This window comes from Pseudophryne corroboree, chromosome 1, assembly GCF_028390025.1.
Source record: "Pseudophryne corroboree isolate aPseCor3 chromosome 1, aPseCor3.hap2, whole genome shotgun sequence".
NCBI classification, from domain to species: domain Eukaryota; kingdom Metazoa; phylum Chordata; class Amphibia; order Anura; family Myobatrachidae; genus Pseudophryne; species Pseudophryne corroboree.
The window spans coordinates 756494677-756520450 of record NC_086444.1 but is presented as its reverse complement, the minus strand read 5'-3'; the positions used below and the strand labels follow the sequence as shown (position 1 = coordinate 756520450).

The window sequence follows — 25774 nt, the reverse complement described above, 5'->3', positions numbered from 1 at the left end:
ACAACTTTGCCGAGCAGCTACTTGGTCAGGGGCAAACACGTTTGCAAAATTCTACGAATTTGATACCCTGGCTGAGGAGGACCTGGAGTTCTCTCATTCGGTGCTGCAGAGTCATCCGCACTCTCCCGCCCGTTTGGGAGCTTTGGTATAATCCCCATGGTCCTTACGGAGTTCCCAGCATCCACTAGGACGTCAGAGAAAATAAGAATTTACTTACCGATAATTCTATTTCTCGTAGTCCGTAGTGGATGCTGGGCGCCCATCCCAAGTGCGGATTGTCTGCAATACTTGTACATAGTTATTGTTAACTAATCGGGTTCTTGTTGTGAGCCATCTATTCAGAGGCTCCTCTGTTATCATGCTGTTAACTGGGTTTCATATCACAAGTTGTACGGTGTGATTGGTGTGGCTGGTATGAGTCTTACCCGGGATTCAAAATCCTTCCTTATTGTGTACGCTCGTCCGGGCACAGTATCCTAACTGAGGCTTGGAGGAGGGTCATAGGGGGAGGAGCCAGTGCACACCAGATAGTCCTAAAGCTTTCTTTAGATGTGCCCAGTCTTTTGCGGAGCCGCTATTCCCCATGGTCCTTACGGAGTTCCCAGCATCCACTACGGACTACGAGAAATAGAATTATCGGTAAGTAAATTCTTATTTTTTACTGCAGATTTGGCCCTTAGGCTGATTACCCATTGTTATTGCAATCAATTGCATGCATGCAGTCATCAGGAGCACTTACAGCAAGGGTTCAGCAGAGGACATTCATTTACATTTAAGCGTCAATTGAGTATTCAGTGTCCAAACAGTGGTCACCAAAACAAATACAGCAAGTGCTAGTCTGTATTAAAGGCAGTGGGTTTGCTGGCCATACACCAGACCAACTTTCCTCCAACCATCCTACTGACCAGCTGGCCAACTTGTCTGTCCAACTAAAACGCTGCTCCAACACTTAACCAACTTTTTACATCAGACCAGCCAACCAGCCAACTTTTATCATCATACCACCCATCTTCTCTTCAATTTGTGATGTCACAGAAATAGGCGGACAGTGTCTGCCTACTTCTGCAATTGTATGCCATACACACACTAACACTTTACAGGGGTCCATTATATACACACTGACAATGTGCAGCGGTCCATAAACACAGTGACACTGTACAAGGGCCCATTATGTATACAGTGACACTATACAGGGTTTCATATACCCAGTGACACTATACAGGGGTCCAGTATATACACAGTGACAATATACAGATTTCCATATACTCAGTTACACTATACAGGGGTCCATACAAATTGACTCTATACAGGGGTTCATATACACTATTGAATTGCAGTAAAATCCTTTCAGTTTTATTTTGCAGATATTAATGTTTAATTTCATAGATACAATACAATCCCATATAGCGGCTCTCACTGTCTGTATAATGTACCACTGCTGGTAAAAAGCTATATCACAGGCATACAGTATGTAGACAGTATACTCCCTCTAGCTGGAGGAAGAGGGGGCATGATGATTGGAGGTGCCAGGGGATGGGGAGTGGATAAGTTGAGTGGTGGGTGTCAGGTTATGGAAGAGCAATCGCAAGTGGGGGGTGCATTAATTGATTGCGAATGTCATTCAGGGAAGAAACATACTGACATGCAGCAGCTCCGTTCCTCTACTCTCTGCGCTGCCGCCAATACTGGGCTGACAGGGGCATGTGGATGGTGACAAAAGTGGGTAGACACTGCTGGTTAGTGTCCGCCTACTTATCGTTCAGTTTGGGGAAAGTTCTCCCTACACCTGAATGATTAGTTGGGAAAAATCAAATCTGTTTAGTTGGAACAACCGTTATTGGATGTTTATTAGCGTGTGGGAGCAAACGTCTGATTATCGTTTGCTCCCACACACTGCCAGATTATCTTTCCTGGTGTGTGGCCCACATAAGTCCTTGTTTTTACTATAGCTAAAACATGCTTGGAAAAGTATGTGTGAAGATGTTTTGGAAACTTATTTTTTATATTATTATTTTTATAGTGCAATGTAACTTGGTCAGTCCAGTCAGAGGACTATAGGGGTAAAAAAAAAATTTGGCAAGCCTCTGGAAAATGGCATCTATTTACTAAGCCTTGGATAGAGATAAAGAGCACGGAGATAAAGTACCAGCCAATCAGCAACTACCTGGCATGTCACAGGTTGCGTTTGAAAAATTACAGTTAGGCGCTGGTTGGTTGAGACTTTATCTCCGTGCACTTTATCTACATCCAAGGCTTCGTAAATAGACCTCAATATCCTGTGGTGATAGCAGAAGTGCTAAAAACATGACTGGTGATTAGAGACAGCCTAAACAACGAGCAATATATACATTTATGACTACAATCTATGACTGTTCCCTACAAAACAATATTTGAAGACCCCAATTGAAGTGAGATCACACACAAGATCACTTGAAGACCTCTTTTGTCAAGTTAAGGTATATGACAAATTGTCGGTGTTTTCATACCTCTCCTCAGCACACTAATGCACTTGTAATTAAAAGGTCCAGTGTACGATTTCCTATGACTCCCACGTTGTTACAGTAAGTTGCATTTGGCATGTTAGAGGGTTTATATTCTTGCGCTGAGGAATATTTCAAGTTAAGCTTTCTAAAGTATGTTTCATCTACAGCAGATTCTTTGCTCTGGTCCACAGACTTTTGGAGAGGACAATCAGAAGCGCTGTCGAGCAACATCTATTTGATGTACTTGGCCCTGGAAGTCAAAGTTCAGAGGAATCTGAGTCTGGAACATCCTCACCTTCCACTAGCTTGTCTGCAAGACAAAGGAGAAGACATCTGAAAGAACACGATGAGAGCCGGAAAAAACCCAGAGACATGTAAGGAACTACTGTATTTGTGTATTTATTTTTGTACACTGAAATGTACATGGGCAACTTCTCCACTCGCTTACTTCTCCACACATTTCACTGCTTCATGAATAGACCCCATAGTCCCTTGTTGCTTGCAAACAACTAATTACACTGGTGCTCAAATCGGGATCAGTACGTATTACCGCCAGACGGAATCCCGGCGGTCGGAATACCGACACCGGGATCCCGACCGCCATAATCCCGACAGGGGAGCGCAACGCAGCACCTTGCGGGCTCGCTGTGCTCGCCACGCTGCAGGCACGGTGCCTTGCTACGCTCGGCTTACTAATTTATCCTCCCTCTAAGGGTGTCGTGGACACCCACAGAGGAGAATATGTCGGGATTGTGCCGGTCGGGATCCCAGTGTCGGTATTCCGACCGCCGGAATTCCGTCTGGCAGGATCTTGACCTCATACCCTCAAATCAATTGTTTTACAACGGGTGGTCTTCTGTTTGCCGGCGGCCGGGCTCCCGACGACCAGCATACTGGCGCTGGAATCCCGACCACCGGCATACCGACATCTTTTCTCCCTCTTGGGGGTCCACGACCCCCCTGGAGGGAGAATAGATAGCGTGGCGCGCCACCGTGCCCGCAAGGGGCTCATTTGCTCTCGCCCAGCTGTCGGGATTCCGGCGCCGGTATGCTGGACGCCGGAAGTCCGGCCGCTGGCATACCCTACTACACCCCCCTCAACTACTGAAATTATCAAGAGAGTTGATGCCCCCTTGATGGCTTTGTCACGCACTTGCGGAAATTATGGTAATTGAAATTGCTGGGCACCATAATGGAATCACCATGGTATTACTAACGTTGGCTGCGACAATGAAGGAAAATTAATTCTTGCTTTATAAAAAGAGTTACTTTGATTTGGAGACCAGATGTTCATCATTTTGGAGACAACCCACATCCTATTCTAAAGTTCTTAGTGAGCCAGAGGGTCTCTTCCAATTGCTGGTCAGCTGGTACTTAGCAGCAGAAGAAATATGTAGGATCGACTTGTTGGTGTGCTTAGACGTCTGGTGGATGGCATTTTCTATTAACTATATACAAACTGTATTTTCTATATTTTATTATGTTGTGTAAATTACAGGGAATCTATTTCCTTTTCTACAATGTACATTTCAGTAGGGATCCGGTCTTTAGGTCGACAGTAAGTAGGTCAACCACTATTGGTCGACATGGTTTCTATGTCAACATGACAAAAGGTCGACATGAGTTTTTCAACTTTTTACTCCCCCCCCCCCCCCCCCCCCCCGTTTTTATTACTTTTTCATACTTTACGACCCACGTGGACTACAATTGCCCGAAGCATGGTGAGTGAACACGGTGCACTAATTGGGGTTCCCGGTCACTGTACGGAGAAAACAACACCAAAAAAAAAAAATAACAACTAATGTCGACCTAGAGTCCCGGTCGACCTAGAAACCATGTCGACCTACTTATTTTCGACCAATAGTGGTCGACCTAGACACTATCGACCTAAGTGTAATCTACCTAACATACCACACCCATTCCAGTATACTTCTATTTTCAGTGCTACATTATAATGTTCTACCCCTATCAGCAGCACTGCACTGTTCTTGGTTCAGAAAACCTTTATTAGGCTAAATCTATTTAACAAAGGCCACTAACTTGGCACAGGTGCTAGGAAGCAGCATAACCGGATCATAATGAATTGCCTGATCATGTAGAGGGAAAGGGGTATATGCAATTCCGGGCGAATTGCGGCACTTTTTCGCCCGTTTTTAAATTCGACACAATTCGATCGTCGAATTCCGGCAGGTGGGTGCCGGAATTCGACATATTCAATAAAAAAACGAATTCGACAGTCCCGCTGTCGAAAAACGGCCGATTTGACGGATTTTGATTAGATTTTTAAAAATGTTTAAAAACGGTAAAAAAAAACGAAAAAAAATTTGCGTGGGGTCCCCCCTCCTAAGCATAACCAGCCTCGGGCTCTTTGAGCCGGTCCTGGTTGCCAAAATACGGGGGGGAAAATGACAGGGGATCCCCCGTATTTTAACAACCAGCACCGTGCTCTGCGCCTGGTCCTGGTGCAAAAAATACGGGGGACAAAAAGAGTAGGGGTCCCCCGTATTTTTTGTACCAGCATCGGGCTCCACTAGCTGGACAGATAATGCCACAGCCGGGGGTCACTTTTATACAGCGCCCTGCGGCCGTGGCATTAAATACCCAACTAGTCACCCCTGGCCGGGGTACCCTGGAGGAGTGGGGACCCCTTCAATCAAGGCCCCCCCCCCCAGCCACCCAAGGGCCAGGGGTGAAGCCCGAGGCTGTCCCCCCCCCCATCCAAGGGCTGCAGATGGGGGGCTGATAGCCATGTGTAAACATGAAAGAATATTGTTTTTTGCAGAAGAACTACAAGTCCCAGCAAGCCTCCACCGCAAGCTGGTACTTGGAGAACCACAAGTACCAGCATGTGGGGGGGGGAAAGGACCCGCTGGTACCTGTAGTTCTACTGCAAAAAAAATACCCAAATAAAAACAGGACACAGACACCGTGAAAGTATAACTTTATTACATACATGCCGACACACATACTTACCTATGTTGACACGCCGACTCTGGCCACGTCTCCAATGTCGACGTCCGGGGTACCTGAAAATAAAATTATACTCACCTGATCCAGTGTCCAGTTCTTTTATTGTAATCCACGTACTTGGCTAAACAAAAAAACGCATTTACCCGAACCAGACGGACTGAAAGGGGTCCCATGTTTACACATGGGACCCCTTTCCCCGAATGCAGAGACCCCCCATGACTCCTGTCACAGAAGGTCCCTTCAGCCAATCAGGAAGCGCCACTTCGTGGCACTCTCCTGATTGGCTTTGCGCGTCTGAGCTGGCAGACAGCGCATCGCACAGCACCTCCATTAGTTTCAATGGTGGGAACTTTGCGGTCAGCAGTGGGGTTACCCGCGGTCAGCCGCTGACCGTGGGTGACCTCACCGCTGACCGCAAAGTTCCCACCATTGAAGATAATGGAGGGAGCTGTGCGATGCGCGTCTGACAGCTCCGACGCGCATACAGCCAATAAGGAGAGTGCCCGCATTGCAGAAATGTCGAATTTGACAAATGTCAAATTTCAAAAAGTCGAATTTGGAATGGCCGAAAAGTACTGAATTGCATTGTCGATTTTTTTGGGGGGGCGAAAATGTCCCGTTTTTCGACATTTTCGGGAATTCGACCGCAATTGCATATACCCCAAAGTGTCACAGAGGCTATGTGATGGGAACATTCGGATTAGACACCAGGGAGAAAGCAGAGTTATAGGCAAGGAAATTGCTAGAGGCTATAGCTGGTGGGCTGTTACAGTAAAAAGAAAATGGTTAAGCTATTGTTAGGACATATTAGATCTTCTTCCACAACTCCAGCAATATAAAAAAATATAAAAAAATATTTTTAAACCAATTGAGCAAAATGTCTGTCTCTAACTTTGTGACAAAGGAACTGAGGCAATATGTGATTGTGTAATCTGTTCAGATCCGCTCTAATGTGCTGTAATATATTTTCTTTTCCTGGATATTGACCCACCAGCTATAGCTATTGATCTTTACATGTGATACATTCTGCTTTTAGATGGCGACAATTTTTGTGCTTTTTTTTTTTTTTGTCTATATTAGCTGCACTGATCAAAGTTTGTTTTTTAGGGAAATGATTAACAAAGAAAATATCCCTTCTGGGTGCGGAAGCCTAGAAGATTGTGGTGTGATACCAGAAGTGGAGAAGCTTCAGGAGAACTGTTCTGGATACATAGAGGAGAGGAGCAAACCAAAGAGACAGAAGTCCAGCAGCAAGCTTTCTGAGCTCAATGACAATCAGGACAGCACAGTAGTGAGTAACATATAAGCATCTGGAACATAAATATGCCTTCTCTGTCTTCGCTCGGCACACTTTACCGTTCCAATCGTAGTCCACGTGGATCGTTAAGTATGAAAAAATTCAAAAAAAGAAAAAAAATGTGAAAAACTCATGTCGACCTTTAGACCTGTCGACCTAGAAACCCTGTCGACCTTCCATCCATGTCAACCTAGTGACTGTCGACCTATAGTGGTCGACCTAAACATTGTCGACCTAGACACTGTCGATCTTCAGACCGGATCCCAACTTGACCAGTGGAGTAAATACGTTTAATAGAAATGTCCCAGGCAGTTCGGATTGGACTTTGCAGGTAGAACAGTAATTAGTTCATGAGCCATCCTCTTGTCTGAGAAATGAGTTCAAGAATGGGCTAGATAAAGTCCTAATGGATATATAGGGTTATGGTGCGTAGTCACGCACTATAGTTACATAAAAAAAGAGGACATTAGCAACAGACAAAATTAGTCCCAAAAGTAATACAGAGTAGGAGACCACAAATAGTTTGAACTCGATGGACAAATTGTATTTTTTCAACTTCAGAAACTATGTTACTATGTTACTAATTACTAGTAGCTGTTCTAGTATATCTAGCACCAACACTTTATAGCACTAACACGGTTTTAATCTGCTACTGAACATAAAGTAGTTCTATTAAAACATGTCTATAATTGCCTTTGGCGTGCACCCTAAATTTGTGATTTTGTTCATGACTCTAGCTAGTACAACATCCTCCATTTCTTTTATCACTCATTTTATTAAATATTTTCAAGAAAGAACTGTGTGTGGGGATGGGGGGCGGGCTACAAAAGGGGGGGGGGGGGGAGTACCAGGGGAAGGATAAAATGTGCATATACAGTAAGTCACAAGAAATAGTAATAACATAAGCATGATATCATATCAATGTATAAGGGGACAAATATGAAGTGCAGGATGGTCAGGTGTCCAAGTAAACCTAAACAGCAAGGTGAAATCAGTGGAGTCAGTGGATCGGGAATGGCTAGTCACACCCCCATCAGTTAAATTTTCCTGCCGGGAGAACCACTTGACTATAAGGGAGGATACTAAGGTGGAATATGGAAAACCAGAAGTCGCTCTCTCAAGTGCATATTGAAGTTTCTATACAATTATGTGGAGGAGGAAGAGGGATCCTTCTAAAATTGGAGAGTACAGGGTTTGGTAGCAAAGATATGGCTCCAAGACACATCTGTTTGGAAATTGTATGGATAAAGGTGTAAGAGAGCCACAGCAGGGGAGTGCGCTTAATAGGAGTGGAATAAACTTTATAAATTAAAACAATGACTTAGTTGTAGTGTTGCAACATGCTCCTCCTTTTCCTGGCACCCTTCTCACTTAAATTACTGGGGGATTGTCATGACCAAAATTTATACCAATTGAATTTCCTGACTATCAGAACAGAACCGAGTGGCTAGTTGGCCCAAAGTTCTCCTGGCTGGGACTTAATAGCATTATCAAAATGAATATCCTTCTGTGTGTACGCTAACTTCTTCAAAAAATATCAGTCCTAGTCCCCACAATTCTTTAAATACCTGCAGGGAACATTTGGAGACTTTGGGGCAGATGTGTAAACCTGGAGAAGGGATAAAGGAGTGATAAAGAAGTGATAAGTGCAAGGTGATAATGCATCAGCCATTCATTACGTATTTGAAAAATGACAGTTAGGAGCTGACTGTCTGGTGCGTTATCACCTTGCACTTATCACTGCTTTATCACTTCTCCAGGCTTAATACATCTGCCCCTTTGTTTGCAGTGGAAAGAGGGCTAGGTTCCAGCATGACATTTTGTATAGACGTAAGACCCGGGGTGGAGCCCAGATCCCTTGGTTCTTTGGCTATTATCATGCAGCCATATTGATCAGGCTTTGTATTGGACTAGAAACACTGCAAGCACTGAGTTAGCATAGAGATATTGAAATGGTCAACACAGGAAAAGTCGACACACGTTGTTAAAGGGTTTTTTTTATGTTATTTCCTATGTTTCGTGATATGTGACTCCAATTATAGCAAACGTAGACGCCCGCCACGCTTTGCATAGGTTACTATTCCCATTCATATTCCACGTGGATGGTAAACAAGCAAAAGTTCAAAAATATGTAAAAACCCACCAAAACCTGTTTCAAACATGTGTATCGACCATTGTCATGTCGAATTTTTGGACATTTTACATGTTGACATTTTGACCCTGTTGACCTAATGCATGTCAACCATATGGTATTGACCTATTGACTGTCTATCTAGACCGTGTAGCTTTATCATCCAGATACCAAACATGAATGAGGCCCCCAATTAAGCTACAAAGTCTCAAGCATTAATAAATGTATTGTATACGGACGAGTCACTGCTCATCTTTGTCACTAGCCGCGAAAAATGTGACTCACTTGCCGCAAATAGCATGCCCGCGGTTATAAAACCTATAAAATCATGTAACTATTTGGATTTATTTCTGTGTCTAGTATTTTTATCGATCAAAGTCACTGGATAATAATACGTATGGTATACAGTCATAGGCGTGCGCAGCTAATTTTATTAGGGGGTGCACCGCAGGAGGGGTGTGTCTAGCACCACCTTTTGGGCGTGTCTAGCACCACACAGGGACATGTCTAGCACTATTTTACATTCTCTCAGTAAAATCACATGACTTAATTTAATTTCTCCCTAGTTCCTAATAATAAAGTAGCTATAATACACCCCAGAGAAATAAAATGAAACATAATGGTGTGACCACCGGCCGATACTGTCAGCTACAGCATAACCCTGAGTCCTAACTGCCGCTGCACCCTATTGCTGCTTGCACTTCCCCAATCTATCTCTGACCCAGCAGCAGAACTAGAGAGTGGTGGGCCTAGGTGCATATGCACCACCCACCCCTTGCACCCCAAGCACCCACACCCTAAATTTGAGTGGGACATTCTGAAAAGTATGGGAGACTTAGGGGGCCGAACATTTGAGTTTTGTTTTGTTTTTTTCAAATTATTTTTATTATAATCTCACACCATACAGAACATTTGAGTTTTAATATAACACAAGGACAGTTTAAAATATACATGTGCCATCACAGCCACATCTACCTCTTTCTATGCCATCAGAGCCCACCTCCGCAGGACCCAGCATTTGTCACACATGTCCCCATGCTCACCAGCTACTGACAGTAGTGCCCCTTTTTCACATTATGCCACACGGTATGAGCCAAATTCACATTATGCCACACGGTATGAGCCAAATTCACATTATGCCACACGGTATGAGACAAATTCACATTATGCCACACGGTATGAGACAAATTCAGATTATGCCACATGGCATGAGCCAAATTCACAGTATGACACACGGCATGAGCCAAATTCACATTATGCCACACGGTATGTGCCGAAATTCATATTATGCCACACGGTATGAGCTAAATTCACATTATGCGACACGGTATGAGCTAAATTCACATTATGACACACGGTATGAGCCAATTTAATATTATGCCACACGGTATGACCCAAATTCACATTATGCCACACGGTATGAGCCAAATTCACATTATGCCACATGGTATGAGCCAAATTCATATTATGCCACACGGTATGTGCCGAAATTCATATTATGCCACACGGTATGAGCCAAATTCATATTATGCCACACGGTATGAGCCAAATTCACATTATGCCCAGAGCTGGCCCTAATCAATTTGATGCCCCTAGCACCGCCACTACAGATGTAGCCAGCCTCATTGTTGTCGCAGTGTGTACCCACGAGCATGCGCATCACGGCAAGCTGCACTGAATATCGTGTTGCGAATAGCTGCAGCCAGCGTTTGCGTGAATATGCATGCGTGCATCATAATTGCACACCAGTTCTTTTAGTCTCATCCTGTACTTTTAATAACTTCTATTCTGTGCCTCAATAGTCAAGGAAGATGCACAATGCTAGGCAAACTCTGAGCAATGTAACAGAGAGCCTAAGAGCCTTACACAGGCAGAAAGATGACACATAATAAAGATAGCCCTAATACACACACACACGCACTGACATACACACTGACACAAACCTTACCTTCTCTTTCCTGGCCGGGCACCGTGGTATGGCTGCTGTTAGAGATCCACCTGCTCCAGCAAGAGAAGGCAGGGCTGCACACAGATCGCCGGGCCCAGGGAAAGCTGGGGGGGGTGGCCTAATCGCGGAGCCCCGTGGCCACGCCCACTTTTAGAAAGACCCCCTCTAAATCAGCAGGAACTGCCCTGCCGGGGCCGGGAGAGGAGGCGCACGGGACTTCAGCCAGTGCAGAGCAGCAAGCTGGGCTCGGCAGCAGACCACAGCAATCACCACTCCACTGTGCAGCAGCAGTCGTGGCGTGTGGGGGGTGCCGCACATTAGGGGGTACCAGTGCGCACCAGGCACCCCCCCTGCGCACGCCTATGTATACAGTACTGGTGCTTGTTTTAGAAATAGTTCATCTGCGTGTGTAATTGGAATGTGCACTATAGAGAGATAATAATTAGAACTGATCCGTGGAGAAGTGTTCCTTTTATTAGAGAAGACTGTCCAGTGTTGTCAGTAGCTGCAAAATAGTCCTCTAAGTGAGTGATTTGCAGTCCTATGGATTCGTGTGACTCCAGTTGAGTCTCCTGTAGGCAGTTTTAGTTCCTCCGGTATAACATGTTGGTATGCCGGTTGTAGTTTACTACGGTCCTCTTGTAGATCTCAAGTCTTTTAGTAATAAACTACTGGGTTTGGCTATACTATCCCTTTAGCAGGTACAGTAACAACAGATGCAGTACAGGAAGCACAAGGTACTGTACTGTAAGACTGCCGTACCTAATCTTTTCATTTTCACTACACTACTCAATTTAAAATTCCTTAAGGATTTTTCCTGCATAATTTCCTGCCTTTCTTTGTTAAATTAACATTGGAAATGAGTTATCCTTAAAAGTAAAGCTGTGAGATTAAACAGTGTGCACCCCACTATGGAACTTTATTGAAATTAGATGTTGCATGATTTTCAATATAATATTGTAAAATCTTGACTGTCATTCATCCACTAATTTTGACTGTCAACTTTAAGGTGATTACATTTGTTTTGTGTATATTGATACATGAGAATATTCATTTTATTCAGCACTTCTGATATCTAATTATTTAAGGGACTGGAGTGCAGTGGACATACTTGCAAATTAAATGTTTTCTGCTAGGTTTGGCTCGCGACCACACCTTCACACACCATTGACCACTTCAAGGACTTATGTTCTTCCCCACATATTCTGAGGCTTACAATCTCTAGTCTTTATCAAATTCTCCTAGGTGACACTATTACTTCCTTGACAAAATTTGTTAACCTTCGCAATGATAGCTGTGTATTACATTAGATGCCCATCAGTGGCTGAAGATATTTTCCATGGCTATATTTGTACTATTGTGTGTGTGTGTGTGTGTGTGTGTGTGTGTATATATATATATATATATATATATATATATATGTTTATGTATGTGTATGTATGTGTATATATAATATGTATGTGTGTGTGTGTGTATGTATGTATGTATGTATATATATATATATATATATATATAGCGCCACAGGGGTTCCACATTAGCAAAACAAGAAAACAATGTCTACTACCCATTTCTCTAACGTCCTAGTGGATGCTGGGGACTCCGTAAGGACCATGGGGAATAGACGGGCTCCGCAGGAGACTGGGCACTCTAAGAAAGATTTAGTACTACTGGTGTGCACTGGCTCCTCCCTCTATGCCCCTCCTCCAGACCTCAGTTAGAATCTGTGCCCGGACAGAGCTGGGTGCATTTTAGTGAGCTCTCCTGAGCTTGCTAATAAGAAAGTATTTTAGTTAGGTTTTTTTTTTATTTTCAGAGAGCTTCTGCTGGCAACAGACTCTCTGCTACGTGGGATTGAGGGGAGAGAAGCAAACCTACTAACTGCGGCTAGGTTGCGCTTCTTAGGCTACTGGACACCATCAGCTCCAGAGGGATCGAACACAGGAACCTAATCTTGGTCGTCCGTTCCCGGAGCCGCGCCGCCGTCCCCCTCGCAGAGCCAGAAGACAGAAGCCGGCGGGTTGAAGCAAGAAGACGTCAAAATCGGCGGCAGAAGACTCCTGTCTTCATATGAAGTAGCGCACAGCACTGCAGCTGTGCACCATTGCGCCCACACTAACCCACACACTCCGGTCACTGTAGGGTGCAGGGCGCAGGGGGGGGCGCCCTGGGCAGCAATTAAGTACCTCCTGGCAAAAGCAGCATATATACAGTTGGACACTGTTATATGCATGAGCCCCCGCCATTAATTTCACACAAAATCGCGGGACAGAAGCCCGCCGCTGAGGGGGCGGGGCCTTCTTCCTCAGCACTCACCAGCGCCATTTTCTCTCCACAGCTCCGCTGAGAGGAAGCTCCCCAGGCTCTCCCCTGCAGACTCACGGTAGAAAGGGTAAAAAGAGAGGGGGGGCACATAAATTTAGCGCATTAATCATATATACAGCAGCTACTGGGTAAACACTAAGTTACTGTGTGATTCCTGGGTCATATAGCGCTGGGGTGTGTGCTGGCATACTCTCTCTCTGTCTCTCCAAAAGGCCTTGTGGGGGTCCTGTCCTCATATAGAGCATCCCCTGTGTGTGTGGTGTGTCGGTACACGTGTGTCGACATGTTTGACAAAGAGGGCTATGTGGAGGCAGAGCAAGTGCAGATGAATGACGTGTCTCCGCCGACGACACCTGATTGGATGAATATGTGGAAGGTGTTAAATGATAATGTAAACTCCTTGCATAAAGGGTTGGATAAAGCTGATGCCATGGGACAGTCGGGGTCTCAGCCCATGCCTGATCCTACAGCGCAGAGGCCGTCAGGGTCTCAGAAGCGCCCACTATCCAAAATTGTTGACACAGATATCGACACGGATTCTGACTCCAGTGCCGATGAGGATGATGCAAAATTGCAGCCTAAAATGGCTAAAGCCATCTGCTACATGATTATAGCAATGAAGGATGTTTTGCACATATCAGAGGTAAACCCTGTCCCTGACAAGAGGGTTTATATGTATGGGGAGAAAAAGCAAGAGGTGACTTTTCCCCCTTCACATGGGTTAAATGAATTATGTGAAAAAGCGTGGGATTCCCCCGATAGGAAAGTGCTGATTTCCAAAAGGTTACTTATGGCGTACCCTTTCCCGCCAACGGACAGGGTGCGCTGGGAATCCTCCCCTAGGGTAGACAAAGCTCTGACAGGCTTATCTAAGAAGGTGGCCCTGCCGTCACAGGATACGGCCGTCCTAAAGGATCCTGCAGATAGGAAGCAGGAAAGTATCCTGAAGCCTGTTTATACACATTCAGGTACTCTACTGAGGCCGGCAATTGCGTCGGCCTGGATGTGTAGTGCTGTAGCAGCATGGACAGATAATCTGTCTGAGGAAATGGATACCTTAGACAAGGATACCATTTTACTGACCCTGGGGCATATAAAAGACGCTGTCCTATATATGAGGGATGCCCAGAGGGACATTTGCCTACTGGGCTCTAGAATAAATGCAATGTCAATTTCTGCCAGAAGAGTCCTGTGGACTCTGCAATGGACAGGTGATGCCGACTCCAAAAAGCACATGGAGGTTTTACCTTACAAGGGTGAGGAATTGTTTGGGGACGGCCTCTCGGACCTAGTTTCCACAGCTACGGCTGGGAAGTCAAATTTTTTGCCATATATTCCCTCACAGCCTAAGAAAGCACCGTATTACCAAATGCAGTCCTTTCGATCACAAAGAAGCAAGAAGGTCAGAGGTGCGTCCTTTCTTGCCAGAGGCAGGGGTAGAGGAAAGAAGCTGCACCATACAGCTAGTTCCCAGGAACAGAAGTCCTCCCCGGCTTCCACTAAATCCACCGCATGACGCTGGGGCTCCACAGGAGCCAGGAGCGGTGGGGGCGCGTCTCCGAAATTTCAGCAACCAGTGGGTTCGCTCACAGGTGGATCCCTGGGCTATACAGATTGTGTCTCAGGGAAACCAGCTGGAATTCGAAGTGATGCCCCCTCACCGTTACCTCAAATCGGCCCTGCCAGCTTCCCCCATGGAACGGGAAGTAGTGTTAGCGGCAATTCACAAATTATATCTCCAGCAGGTGGTGGTAAAGGTTCCCCTCCTTCAACAAGGAAGAGGATACTATTCCACAATGTTTGTGGTACCGAAACCGGACGGTTCGGTCAGACCCATATTGAATTTAAAGTCCCTGAACATTTATCTGAAAAGATTCAAGTTCAAAAGGGAATCGCTCAGAGCGGTCATTGCAAGCCTGGAAGAGGGGGATTTTATGGTGTCTCTGGACATCAAGGATGCTTACTTGCATGTCCCCATTTATCCACCTCATCAGGAGTACCTCAGATTTGTGGTACAGGACTGTCATTACCAATTCCAGACGTTGCCGTTTGGGCTCTCCACGGCACCGAGAATATTTACCAAGGTAATGGCAGAAATGATGGTGCTCCTTCGAAAGCAAGGAGTCACAATAATCCCATACTTGGACGATCTCCTCATAAAGGCGAGGTCCAGAGAGCAGTTTCTGATCAGCGTAGCACACTCTCAGGAAGTGTTGCAACAGCACGGCTGGATTCTGAATATCCCAAAGTCGCAGCTGATTCCTACAACGCGTCTGCCTTTTCTGGGCATGATTCTGGACACGGACCAGAAGAAGGTGTTTCTCCCGGCGGAGAAGGCTCAAGAGCTCGTGACTCTAGTCAGAGACCTCTTAAAACCGAAACAGGTGTAGGTGCATCGCTGCACGCGAGTCCTGGGAAAGATGGTGGCATCATACGAAGCCATTCCCTTCGGCAGGTTCCATGCGAGGATCTTTCAGTGGGATCTGTTGGACAAGTGGTCCGGATCGCATCTTCAGATGCATCGGCTGATCACCCTGTCCCCGAGGGCCAGGGTGTCTCTTCTGTGGTGGCTACAGAGTGCTCACCTTCTCGAGGGCCGCAGGTTCGGCATACAGGACTGGGTCCTGGTGACCACGGATGCAAGCCTCCGAGGGTGGGGGGCAGTCACTCAGGGAAGAAACTTCCAAGGGTTGTGGTCAAGTCAGGAGGCTTGTCTGCACATAAATATCCTGGAACTAAGGGCCATATACAACGCCCTGAGTCAAGCGGAGCCTCTGCTTCGCAACCAACCGGTGCTGATTCAGTCAGACAACATCACCGCAGTGGCTCATGTAAACCGCCAGGGCGGCACAAGAAGCAGAGTGGCGATGGTGGAAGCCACCAGGATTCTTCGTTGGGCGGAGAATCACGTGCAAGCACTGTCAGCAGTGTTCATTCCGGGAGTGGACAACTGGGAAGCAGACTTCCTCAGCAGGCACGACCTCCACCCGGGAGAGTGGGGACTTCATCACGAAGTCTTCACTCAGATTACAAATCGATGGGAACTGCCACAGGTAGACATGATGGCGTCCCGTCTCAACAAAAAGCTACAAAGGTATTGCGCCAGGTCAAGAGACCCTCAGGCGATAGCTGTGGACGCACTGGTAACACCGTGGGTGTTCCAGTCGGCTTATGTGTTTCCTCCTCTTCCTCTCATACCCAAGGTGCTGAGAATCGTAAGAAAAAGAGGAGTGAGAACAATACTCATTGTTCCGGATTGGCCAAGAAGGACTTGGTACCCGGAACTGCAAGAAATGCTCACAGAGGACCCATGGCCTCTGCCTCTCAGACAGAACCTGTTGCAACAGGGGCCCTGTCTGTTACAAGACTTACCGCGGCTGCGTTTGACGGCATGTCGGTTGAACGCAGGATCCTAGCGGAAAAAGGCATTCCGGAGGAAGTTATTCCTACGCTGATAAAGGCTAGGAAGGACGTGACAGCAAGACACTATCACCGTATATGGCGAAAATATGTTGCCTGGTGTGAGGCCAGGAAGGCCCCTACAGAGGAATTCCAGCTGGGCCGGTTCCTGCACTTCCTACAGTCTGGAGTGACTATGGGCCTGAAGTTGGGGTCCATAAAGGTCCAGATTTCGGCCCTATCCATTTTCTTTCAAAAGGAACTGGCTTCTCTTCCTGAAGTTCAGACGTTTGTTAAGGGAGTGCTGCATATTCAGCCCCCTTTTGTGCCACCAGTGGCACCTTGGGATCTCAACGTGGTGTTGGGTTTCCTGAAATCCCACTGGTTTGAGCCACTTAAGACCGTGGAGCTAAAGTATCTCACGTGGAAGGTGGTCATGCTATTGGCCTTAGCTTCGGCTAGGCGTGTGTCAGAATTGTCGGCTTTGTCATGTAAAAGCCCCTATCTGGTTTTCCATATGGACAGGGCAGAATTACGGACTCGTCCGCAATTTCTGCCGAAGGTGGTGTCATCTTTTCATTTGAACCAACCTATTGTGGTGCCTGCGGCTACTCGTGACTTAGAGGATTCCAAGTTGTTTGATGTAGTCAGGGCTTTGAAGATCTATGTAGCCAGGACGGCTGGAGTCAGGAAGACTGACTCGCTGTTTATCCTGTATGCATCCAACAAGCTGGGTGCTCCTGCTTCAAAGCAAACCATTGCTCGCTGGATCTGTAGCACGATTCAGCAGGCTCATTCTGCGGCTGGTTTGCTGCATCCAAAATCAGTGAAAGCCCATTCCACAAGGAAAGTGGGCTCTTCTTGGGCGGCTGCCCGAGGGGTTTCGGCATTACAGCTTTGCCGAGCAGCTACTTGGTCGGGTACAAACACATTTGCTAAGTTCTACAAGTTTGATACCCTGGCTGAGGAGGACCTTGTGTTTGCCCATTCGGTGCTGCAGAGTCATCCGCACTCTCCCGCCCGTTTGGGAGCTTTGGTATAATCCCCATGGTCCTTACGGAGTCCCCAGCATCCACTAGGACGTTAGAGAAAATAAGATTTTACTCACCGGTAAATCTATTTCTCGTAGTCCGTAGTGGATGCTGGGCGCCCGTCCCAAGTGCGGACTTTCTGAAATACGTGTACATAGTTATTGCTTAATAAAGGGTTATGTTATGTGGGCATCCATTGTTGATGCTCTGTTGTGGTTCATACTGTTGACTGGGTAAGTTTATCACAAGTTATACGGTGTGATTGGTGTGGCTGGTATGAGTCTTACCCTGGATTCCAAAATCCTTTCCTTATAATGTCAGCTCTTCCGGGCACAGTTTCCTTAACTGAGGTCTGGAGGAGGGGCATAGAGGGAGGAGCCAGAGCACACCAGTAGTACTAAATCTTTCTTAGAGTACCCAGTCTCCTGCGGAGCCCGTCTATTCCCTATGGTCCTTACGGAGTCCCCAGCATCCACTACGAACTACGAGAAATAGATTTACCGGTGAGTAAAATCTTATTTTTCCACCAAAATCCCAGGATTTTTTACTGGGCATTTTGCCAGGACGTACCCGGCTTAGACCCGGTTTTCACCTGCTAAAAACCATGCTCAATATCCCGGGAAGAAATCCTGGATCAGTTGACCTGTTTTTTTTTCCTAGGAGCCAGTTTCCACTGAGCCGCGTCCCTGGTAGACGTGACAGTGGTAAAAGGGTATTACAGTACAAGACAATGTAGGACAAATACATGGTATATTAACATTGCTGCATCAGGGGACAGGACACTGAAACATCAGAGTGGCAAAAACTGAGGGTTAGGTGCCACTGTAGGGAGCATGGAGTAGAAAATAGAGAGGGAAAACTGTATGACGGGAGAGGGCCCTGTTTGTGAGAGCTTACATTCTGAAGGGAAGGGGCAGACAGACAGGGGTGACACAGTTGAAGAAGTGGGCCTTGAGGGCCTGTTTAAAGTTTTGTAGAGAGGTGGGGAGTCTGATGGAGGTAGAGAATTCCAGAGGTAGGGAGCACCATGGCCAAAATCTTAGAGGGAGAAAGTACTTAGTTGGCAGTAGAGGCGGCATGAATTTGTGGAGCGAAGGGGGCAGGTGGGAGTGTAAAGGGAGATAAGGTCAGATATGTAAATGGGAGAGGAATGGACGAGGGCTTTGTAAGTGAGTGTGAGAAGCTTGAATTGGATTTGAATGGAGAAGGGGAGCCAATGTAGGGCTTGTAAGAGAGGGAAAGTGAATGTAGTATGTATGGAGAGAAAGATGAGCCGGGCAGCAACATTGAGGATAGATTGGAGATGAAAGAGGCATTTGTCAGGGAGGCCAAATAGGAGGAGATTACACTAGTCCAGTCTGGTGATAACCAATGAGTGGATGAGGGTCTTAGTAGCATCCAGGGTGAGAAAGGGTCTGATTCTGGATATATTTTTGAGATGGAAACGGCAGGACTGCGAGAGGTACTGAATGTGTGGTTTGAAGGAGAGGGAGGAATCAAGGATAACTCCAAGACAGTGTGCTTGAGGACTAGAGGAGATAGTTGTGCTATCAATAAATAGTTGTGTTGTGCGAGAAGAGGTTATGTGGGAGGGTGGGAAGAAGATCAGCTCAGTCTTAGACATGTTAAGTTTATATAGAAACATAAAGATTTTGACTCGGTAGTACAGGTGTCCAAATCTTCTTAATAATAATTCCCCACTCATCCCTTCCAAATGCTGGCGCTGTGACTCAGCTGTCAGTACTACAGTTTATATCTGGTGGAAATGATATCTTATTAAGCCCTGTTGTCTGTACGGGTGTAGTATGGTTTGCCGACGGTCGGGGTCCCGGCGACCAGCATACCGGCGCCGGAATCCCGACCGCCGGCATACCGACAGCTGGGCGAGTGCAAATGAGCCCCTTGAGGGCTCGCTGAGCTCGCCACGCTGCGGGCACGGTGGCACGCTACGCGTGTTACGCTATCTATTCTCCCTCCAGGGGAGTCGTGGACCCCCAAGAGGGAGAAAAGATGTCTGTATGGTGGTCGCCGGGAGGCCGGCCGCCGGCAACCTGAAGACCACCCGTCTGTACTGAAGGTCTTTCAAATTGATGAGCAAATTATTTGTTCTGCAGTTCCCTTTATTCCTATTTTCTTACAGATTGCTACTAACAATGGGGCCAAGGCAGTTGCACTGGAAATCTGTTAGACCTCCTTCTATTGCAGAGTGGTTTCATAGCATGGGTTTTTATGTGTAAATGGATAATTTAATTTTATCTTCGGAAAATAAGTTGGCTGATTTCACATCTACTTTGTACAACTGGCTCATGTTTAAAGAATAGGATCCTTATTTCTCTCCCGTAGATCCACGTGCCTACCAAGACTCCAACCTACTGTACTCCTAGTACATTAAACCCTCTTGTGACTACTAACTGGCTACTACTTTATACTGTATCTTATTGGACCTCTGCCTTCTCCCCAAAGTGCGACCCACTTGTCTCTCCTCCAAACCTTTTTCTTTCTTTCTGTCTCTGCATTTGCTCTCCTCCCACTCTCCCCTCTACCTTTTTCCTTGCCCCAACCTGTGTGGCAGTGCATATATTCTGGGGGATATTCAAGTCGGTATCTGGTCTTTAAGTCAACAGCAAATAGGTCAACATGCATTAAGTCGACGTGGTCAGTAGGTCAGCATGGTCACTATGTCGACATGAAAAGGTCGACGTGAGTCTTTCACTTTTTTCCCATTTTTGTAACTTTTTCATACTTTACGATCCACGTGGACTACGATTGGGAATAGTAACCTGTGCCGAGCGCAGCGGTAGTGGAGAGCCATGCGAGGGGACACGGTGCACTAATTAGGGTTCCCAGTCACTTTATGAAGAAAATTAAACCCAAAAAATATTAAAAAAACTCATGTCGACCTTCTTCCATCATAGGGTCGACAGTCATTAAATTGACATGGCAAAGGTTTCCATGTCAATTTAATGACTGTCGACCCTATGATCCACACCCATTCAAGTCCCCTTGAGTGCCACCTCTGTTGAATGGATTGTGTGATAAAATAACTATCTTTAAATACAGAATGTATTGAAAACCAAACCTCCAGAGTGGTGAATTATAGGGGCAATCCCAGAAGATATGAACTATGGGTCCGATTCAGACCTGATCGCTAGGCTGCGTTTTCTCACAGCCTGCGATCAGATCTGAACTGCGCTTGCGTATGCACCGCAATGCGTAGACGCGTTGGAGGACTGCAGCAATGGGGATCGCCAGTCAGCGATAGGATGGTGTGAATATTCCGAACGCACCGGTGAACGCAAAGAAATTGACAGGAAGAGGGCATTTGTGGGTGGCATCTGACAGTTTTCTGGGAGTGTTTGGAAATAAGCAGGCGTGTCCAAGCATTTGCAGGGAGGGTTCCTGACATCAAATCCGGTCCCGAACAGGCTGAAATGATCGCAGCGGCTGAGTAAGTCCTGGGCTGCTTAGAGACTACACAAAATCAGTTTGTACAGTTTGTACAGCTCTGCTACACATGCGTTCGCACACTTGCACAACCTGTAGGCGGCGACTGCCTGATTGCAGCAGTGCAAAAATCGCTTCCCAGTGATCAGGTCTGAATTACCCCCTATATTCCCAGTGTCAGAGCAATTCTAGTCCTATATTTTTCCTGGGAAAAATTAGGTGATTGGTAAAGTTACAGAAATAACAACAAAATTGTTAAAAATTTGAAAAAAGTCAAATAAAATGATAATACAGGTTGAGTATCCCTTATCCAAAATGCTTGGGACCAGAGGTATTTTGGATATCGGATTTTTCCGTATTTTGGAATAATTGCATACTATAATGAGATATCATGGTGATGGAACCTAAATCTAAGCACAGAATGCATTTATGTCTCATATACACCTTATACACACAGCCTGAAGGTCATTTTAGCCAATATTTTTTATAACTTTGTGCATTAAACAATTAGTGTGTATACATTCACACAATTCATTTATGTGTCACATACACCTTATACACACAGCCTGAAGGTCATTTAATACAATATTTTTAATAACTTTGTGTATTAAACAAAGTTTGTGTACATTAAGCCATCAAAAAACAAAGGTTTCACTATCTCACTCTCACTCAAAAAAGTCCGTATTTCGGAATATTCCGTATTTCGGAATATTTGGATATGGGATACTCAACCTGTACAACCATTTACAGTATACAGCCGAGAATGACAAAAGTATTGGTTTTCACAAAGTTCGCTCCTTCAGTGTTTTTAGACCTTTCTGTCAGATGTTACTATGGTATACTGAAGTAAAATTACAAGCATTTCATAAGTGTCAAAAGGCTTATATTGATAATTACATTACGTTTATGCAAAGAGTCAATAACTGGAGTGTTGACCCTTCTTTTTCAAGACCTCTGCAATTCGCCCTGGCAAGCAGTCGATCAACTTCTGGGCCACATACTGACTGATGACTGCCCATTCTTGCCTAATCAATGCTTGGCGTTTGTAAGAATTTGTGGGTTTTTATTTGTCCACCTGCCTCTTGAGGACTGACCATAAGGTCTGGAGAGTTTCCTGACATGGACCCAAAATGTCGATGTTTTGTTCCCCAAGCCACTTATGCCACTTTCACATGGCATATGCCGGGTCACACACGGGAATTGGAAATGGGTCCTTCCCGTGTGTGACCCGGCATTAGACTCCCCGGCTGCCTTCCTGACCCGGCAATATGCTGGGTTGGTTGCCACGGCAGGCGGTAGGCGGAGGCGGGGGCTGCGCTGGGAGATGAGCTCATCTCCGCACCGCTCCTGCCTATAGTGTGAATGGGTACCGACTCGCATCGATCCGGGTAAACCATTCACACTGCGCCTGACCCAGTAATCACCCGGGAATAACCCTTCTTTTTACCTGGGTTGAATTACCGGGTCAGACAACCCGGGAATTCAGGACTGACCCTTTCACATCGCTCAGTGACCCGTGTCGACCCGGCAATATGCCGGTTCGATACCGGTTTTTTTGTGCGATGTGAAAGGGGTATTAGTTATCACTTTTGCCTTATGGCAAGGTGCTCCATCATGCTGGAAAATACATTGTTCGTCACTAAACTGTTCTTGGATGGTTGGGAGAAGTTGCTCTTGGAGGATGTTTTGGTACCATTCTTTAGTCATAGCAGTATTCTTAGGCAAAATTGTGAGTGAGCCCATTCCCTTGTCTGAGAAGCAACCCCACACATGAATAGTCTCAAGATGCTTTACTGTTAGCATGACACAGGACTGATGGTAGCGATTAAGAAGAGACAAATGCCTCAAAATCGGCGCAAACGGACCGCCGGCGCAGGTACAAAAACACATGGATTTGCCAATCCACATGGTTTTCGCTCCTGCTGAATTTTTCACTTAGGTGAAAAAACGTCTCTGCAATTAAATTGGGCGAATCCCCATTCGCCCTAAAAAATAGTGAAAAGTGCCGTCCTAATTGAATACCCCCCTATGACTGCTGAGTAGTTTAGCGCCTGGCCAGTTTATTTCAGAGCTTCAGTGTTTTTCATACAGGCTGAAATTTAGAGATGAGGACTAATCATAATGACTCATCATTATAGTCCTAATTTCACCTTTCATGGTAAAGCCAGTGGCACCACTTGCATTGGAAATACAGTATGTACAGCACGTCAGACTGAATAGAAGTAAAGTGCTGCAGCGAGGAGCTGATAGGATATTCTGAAGTCTCATATGTACTATGACTTGGACAAACCAAGTGAAACAGTTGAAGTAGTGCTGACAGTTTATCTCTCCATATGTGTGATGGTGACATGGATTGTTCCCAGAGGCACACAGCCTCTTAACATTAAAGGATAACAAAAACTTTCTAACAGTAACTTTTCTACAGTCATCAAGCAGTAATAGTGACAGGACAGCATTTTATATATCAGCCTTTCTCATTAAATGCAGCAATAAAAATGGATCAGGTTTACATGTAATGAAGGTACCAGAATACTACTTGATCTGATTGCTTTATTGTCTTGGACACATCTTTGGCATCAGTTGTTGGATGAATGTGCAACATTATACTTGTGGCTTTTGTTCACTCAATGAGTTGCATTGCCCAACTTATGCCATTACATTATTACTCATTCTCCTCCCTGGGCTATCCATGTCATCAGTGCAAATCTATTCCCCTCTGTCTCCTTATTTTTCTCCAGTGTCTCTGATCCTGTCTTTCCACCACTTGTGGGTACAGGCTCACTGATTACTCTTTGCTCCCTACTCCTCTTTCGTAAGTGGCGGATTTCCTACTCTGCGCACGCCTAGGTGCACCACAGCTGTCAGTGGAAGAAGAGGGGAGACCGCACGTAATTTGCTTGCAGGAGAGGACGGGGCTACCTGTCTATTCGCAGTCTGCCGGGAGGTTAAGCTTGGAGACCATGGGTCGGCGCTTAAGTCAGCAGTGACGCCAATCATGATGACTGTGCAGAGCCATCTGTGACTGTTGCTGGGTGGTTCTGCAGCTAGGCTTAACTGCCCAAACCATGGAATATGAAGGCAGTTGTGCCCTTGCGTTACCCTTTGCCGCTTGTTTCAGGCCTTAGCGAGTTTCCCTACCCCTCCTTCTTCCCCAACTATTTTTCGGTAATTTGTACAAAGGTTAGCCCTTGTATTTTTGCTATATTTAAGTAATTTTGTCTTAATGGCACGGTGCTGCAGACACCTGGTGGTGCCTTGTACATAAAAGATAATACAGAAAATAAGATTTTACTCACAGGTAAATCTATTTCTCGTAGTCCGTAGTGGATGCTGGGGACTCCGTAAGGACCATGGGGAATAGACGGGCTCCGCAGGAGACAGGGCACTCTAAGAAAGAATTAGGTCTACTGGTGTGCACTGGCTCCTCCCTCTATGTCCCTCCTCCAGACCTCAGTTAAGGAAACTGTGCCCGGAAGAGCTGACAGTACAAGGAAAGGATTTTGGAATCCAGGGTAAAACTCATACCAGCCACACAAATCACACCGTATAACTCGTGATACACTTACCCAGTTAACAGTATGAACAACAACAGAGCATCAGACAACCTGATGCAAACATAACATAACCCTTATTTAAGCAATAACTATATACAAGTATTGCAGAAGAAATCCGCACTTGGGACGGACGCCCAGCATCCACTACGGACTACGAGAAATAGATTTACCGGTGAGTAAAATCTTATTTTCTCTAACGTCCTAGTGGATGCTGGGGACTCCGTAAGGACCATGGGGATTATACCAAAGCTCCCAAAAGGGCGGGAGAGTGCGGATGACTGCAGCACCGAATGAGTAAACACAAGGTCCTCCTCAGCCAGGGTATCAAACTTGTAGAACTTTGCAAAAGTGTTTGAACCTGACCAAGTAGCCGCTCGGCAAAGCTGTAATGCCGAGTCCCCTCGGGCAGCCGCCCAAGAAGAGCCCACCTTCCTTGTGGAGTGGGCTTTTACTGATTTTGGAAGCGGCAAACCAGCCGCAGAATGAGCCTGCTGAATCGTGTTACAGATCCAGCGAGTAATAGTTTGCTTTGAAGCAGGAGCACCCAGCTTGTTGGATGCATACAGGATAAACAGCGACTCAGTTTTCCTGAATCTAGCCGTTCTGGCTACATAAACTTTCAAAGCCCTGACTACATCTAGTAACTCGGAATCCTCCAAGTCACGAGTAGCCACAGGCACCACAATAGGTTGGTTCATATGAAAAGATGACACCACTTTTGGTAGAAATTGCGGACGAGTCCGCAATTCTGCTCTGTCCATATGGAAAACCAGATAGGGGCTTTTATGTGACAAAGCCGCCAATTCTGACACACGCCTAGCCGAAGCCAAGGCTAATAGCATGACCACCTTCCACGTGAGATATTTTAACTTCACGGTTTTAAGTGGCTCAAACCAGTGTGATTTCAGGAAATTCAACACCACGTAAAGATCCCAAGGTGCCACTGGGGGCACAAACGGGGGCTGAATATGCAGCACTCCCTTTACAGACGTCTGAACTTCAGGTAGAGAAGCTAGTTCTTTTTGAAAGAAAATGGATAGGGCCGAAATCCGGACCTTAATGGACCCCAATTTCAGGCCCAAAGTCACTCCCGACTGTAGGAAGTGAAGGAAACGGCCCAGCTGGAATTCCTCTGTAGGGGCATTCCCGGCCTCACACCAAGCAACATATTTTCGCCATATACGGTGATAATGTT

At 45.9% G+C, this 25774-nt stretch overlaps 1 protein-coding gene across 5 annotated transcripts in view; it reads left to right on the top strand.

Annotated features, from left to right (window-relative positions):
* Positions 1 to 25774, top strand: part of FAM13A (family with sequence similarity 13 member A) — a 398835-nt gene that overhangs the window by 292795 nt on the left and 80266 nt on the right. For all 5 annotated transcript variants that reach the window (XM_063917175.1, XM_063917158.1, XM_063917167.1 and 2 more), the window contains exons 9-10: positions 2675 to 2857; positions 6561 to 6744. In XM_063917175.1, the coding sequence (XP_063773245.1) occupies positions 2675 to 2857; positions 6561 to 6744 (367 nt within the window). The remainder of the gene's footprint in view (positions 1 to 2674; positions 2858 to 6560; positions 6745 to 25774) is intronic.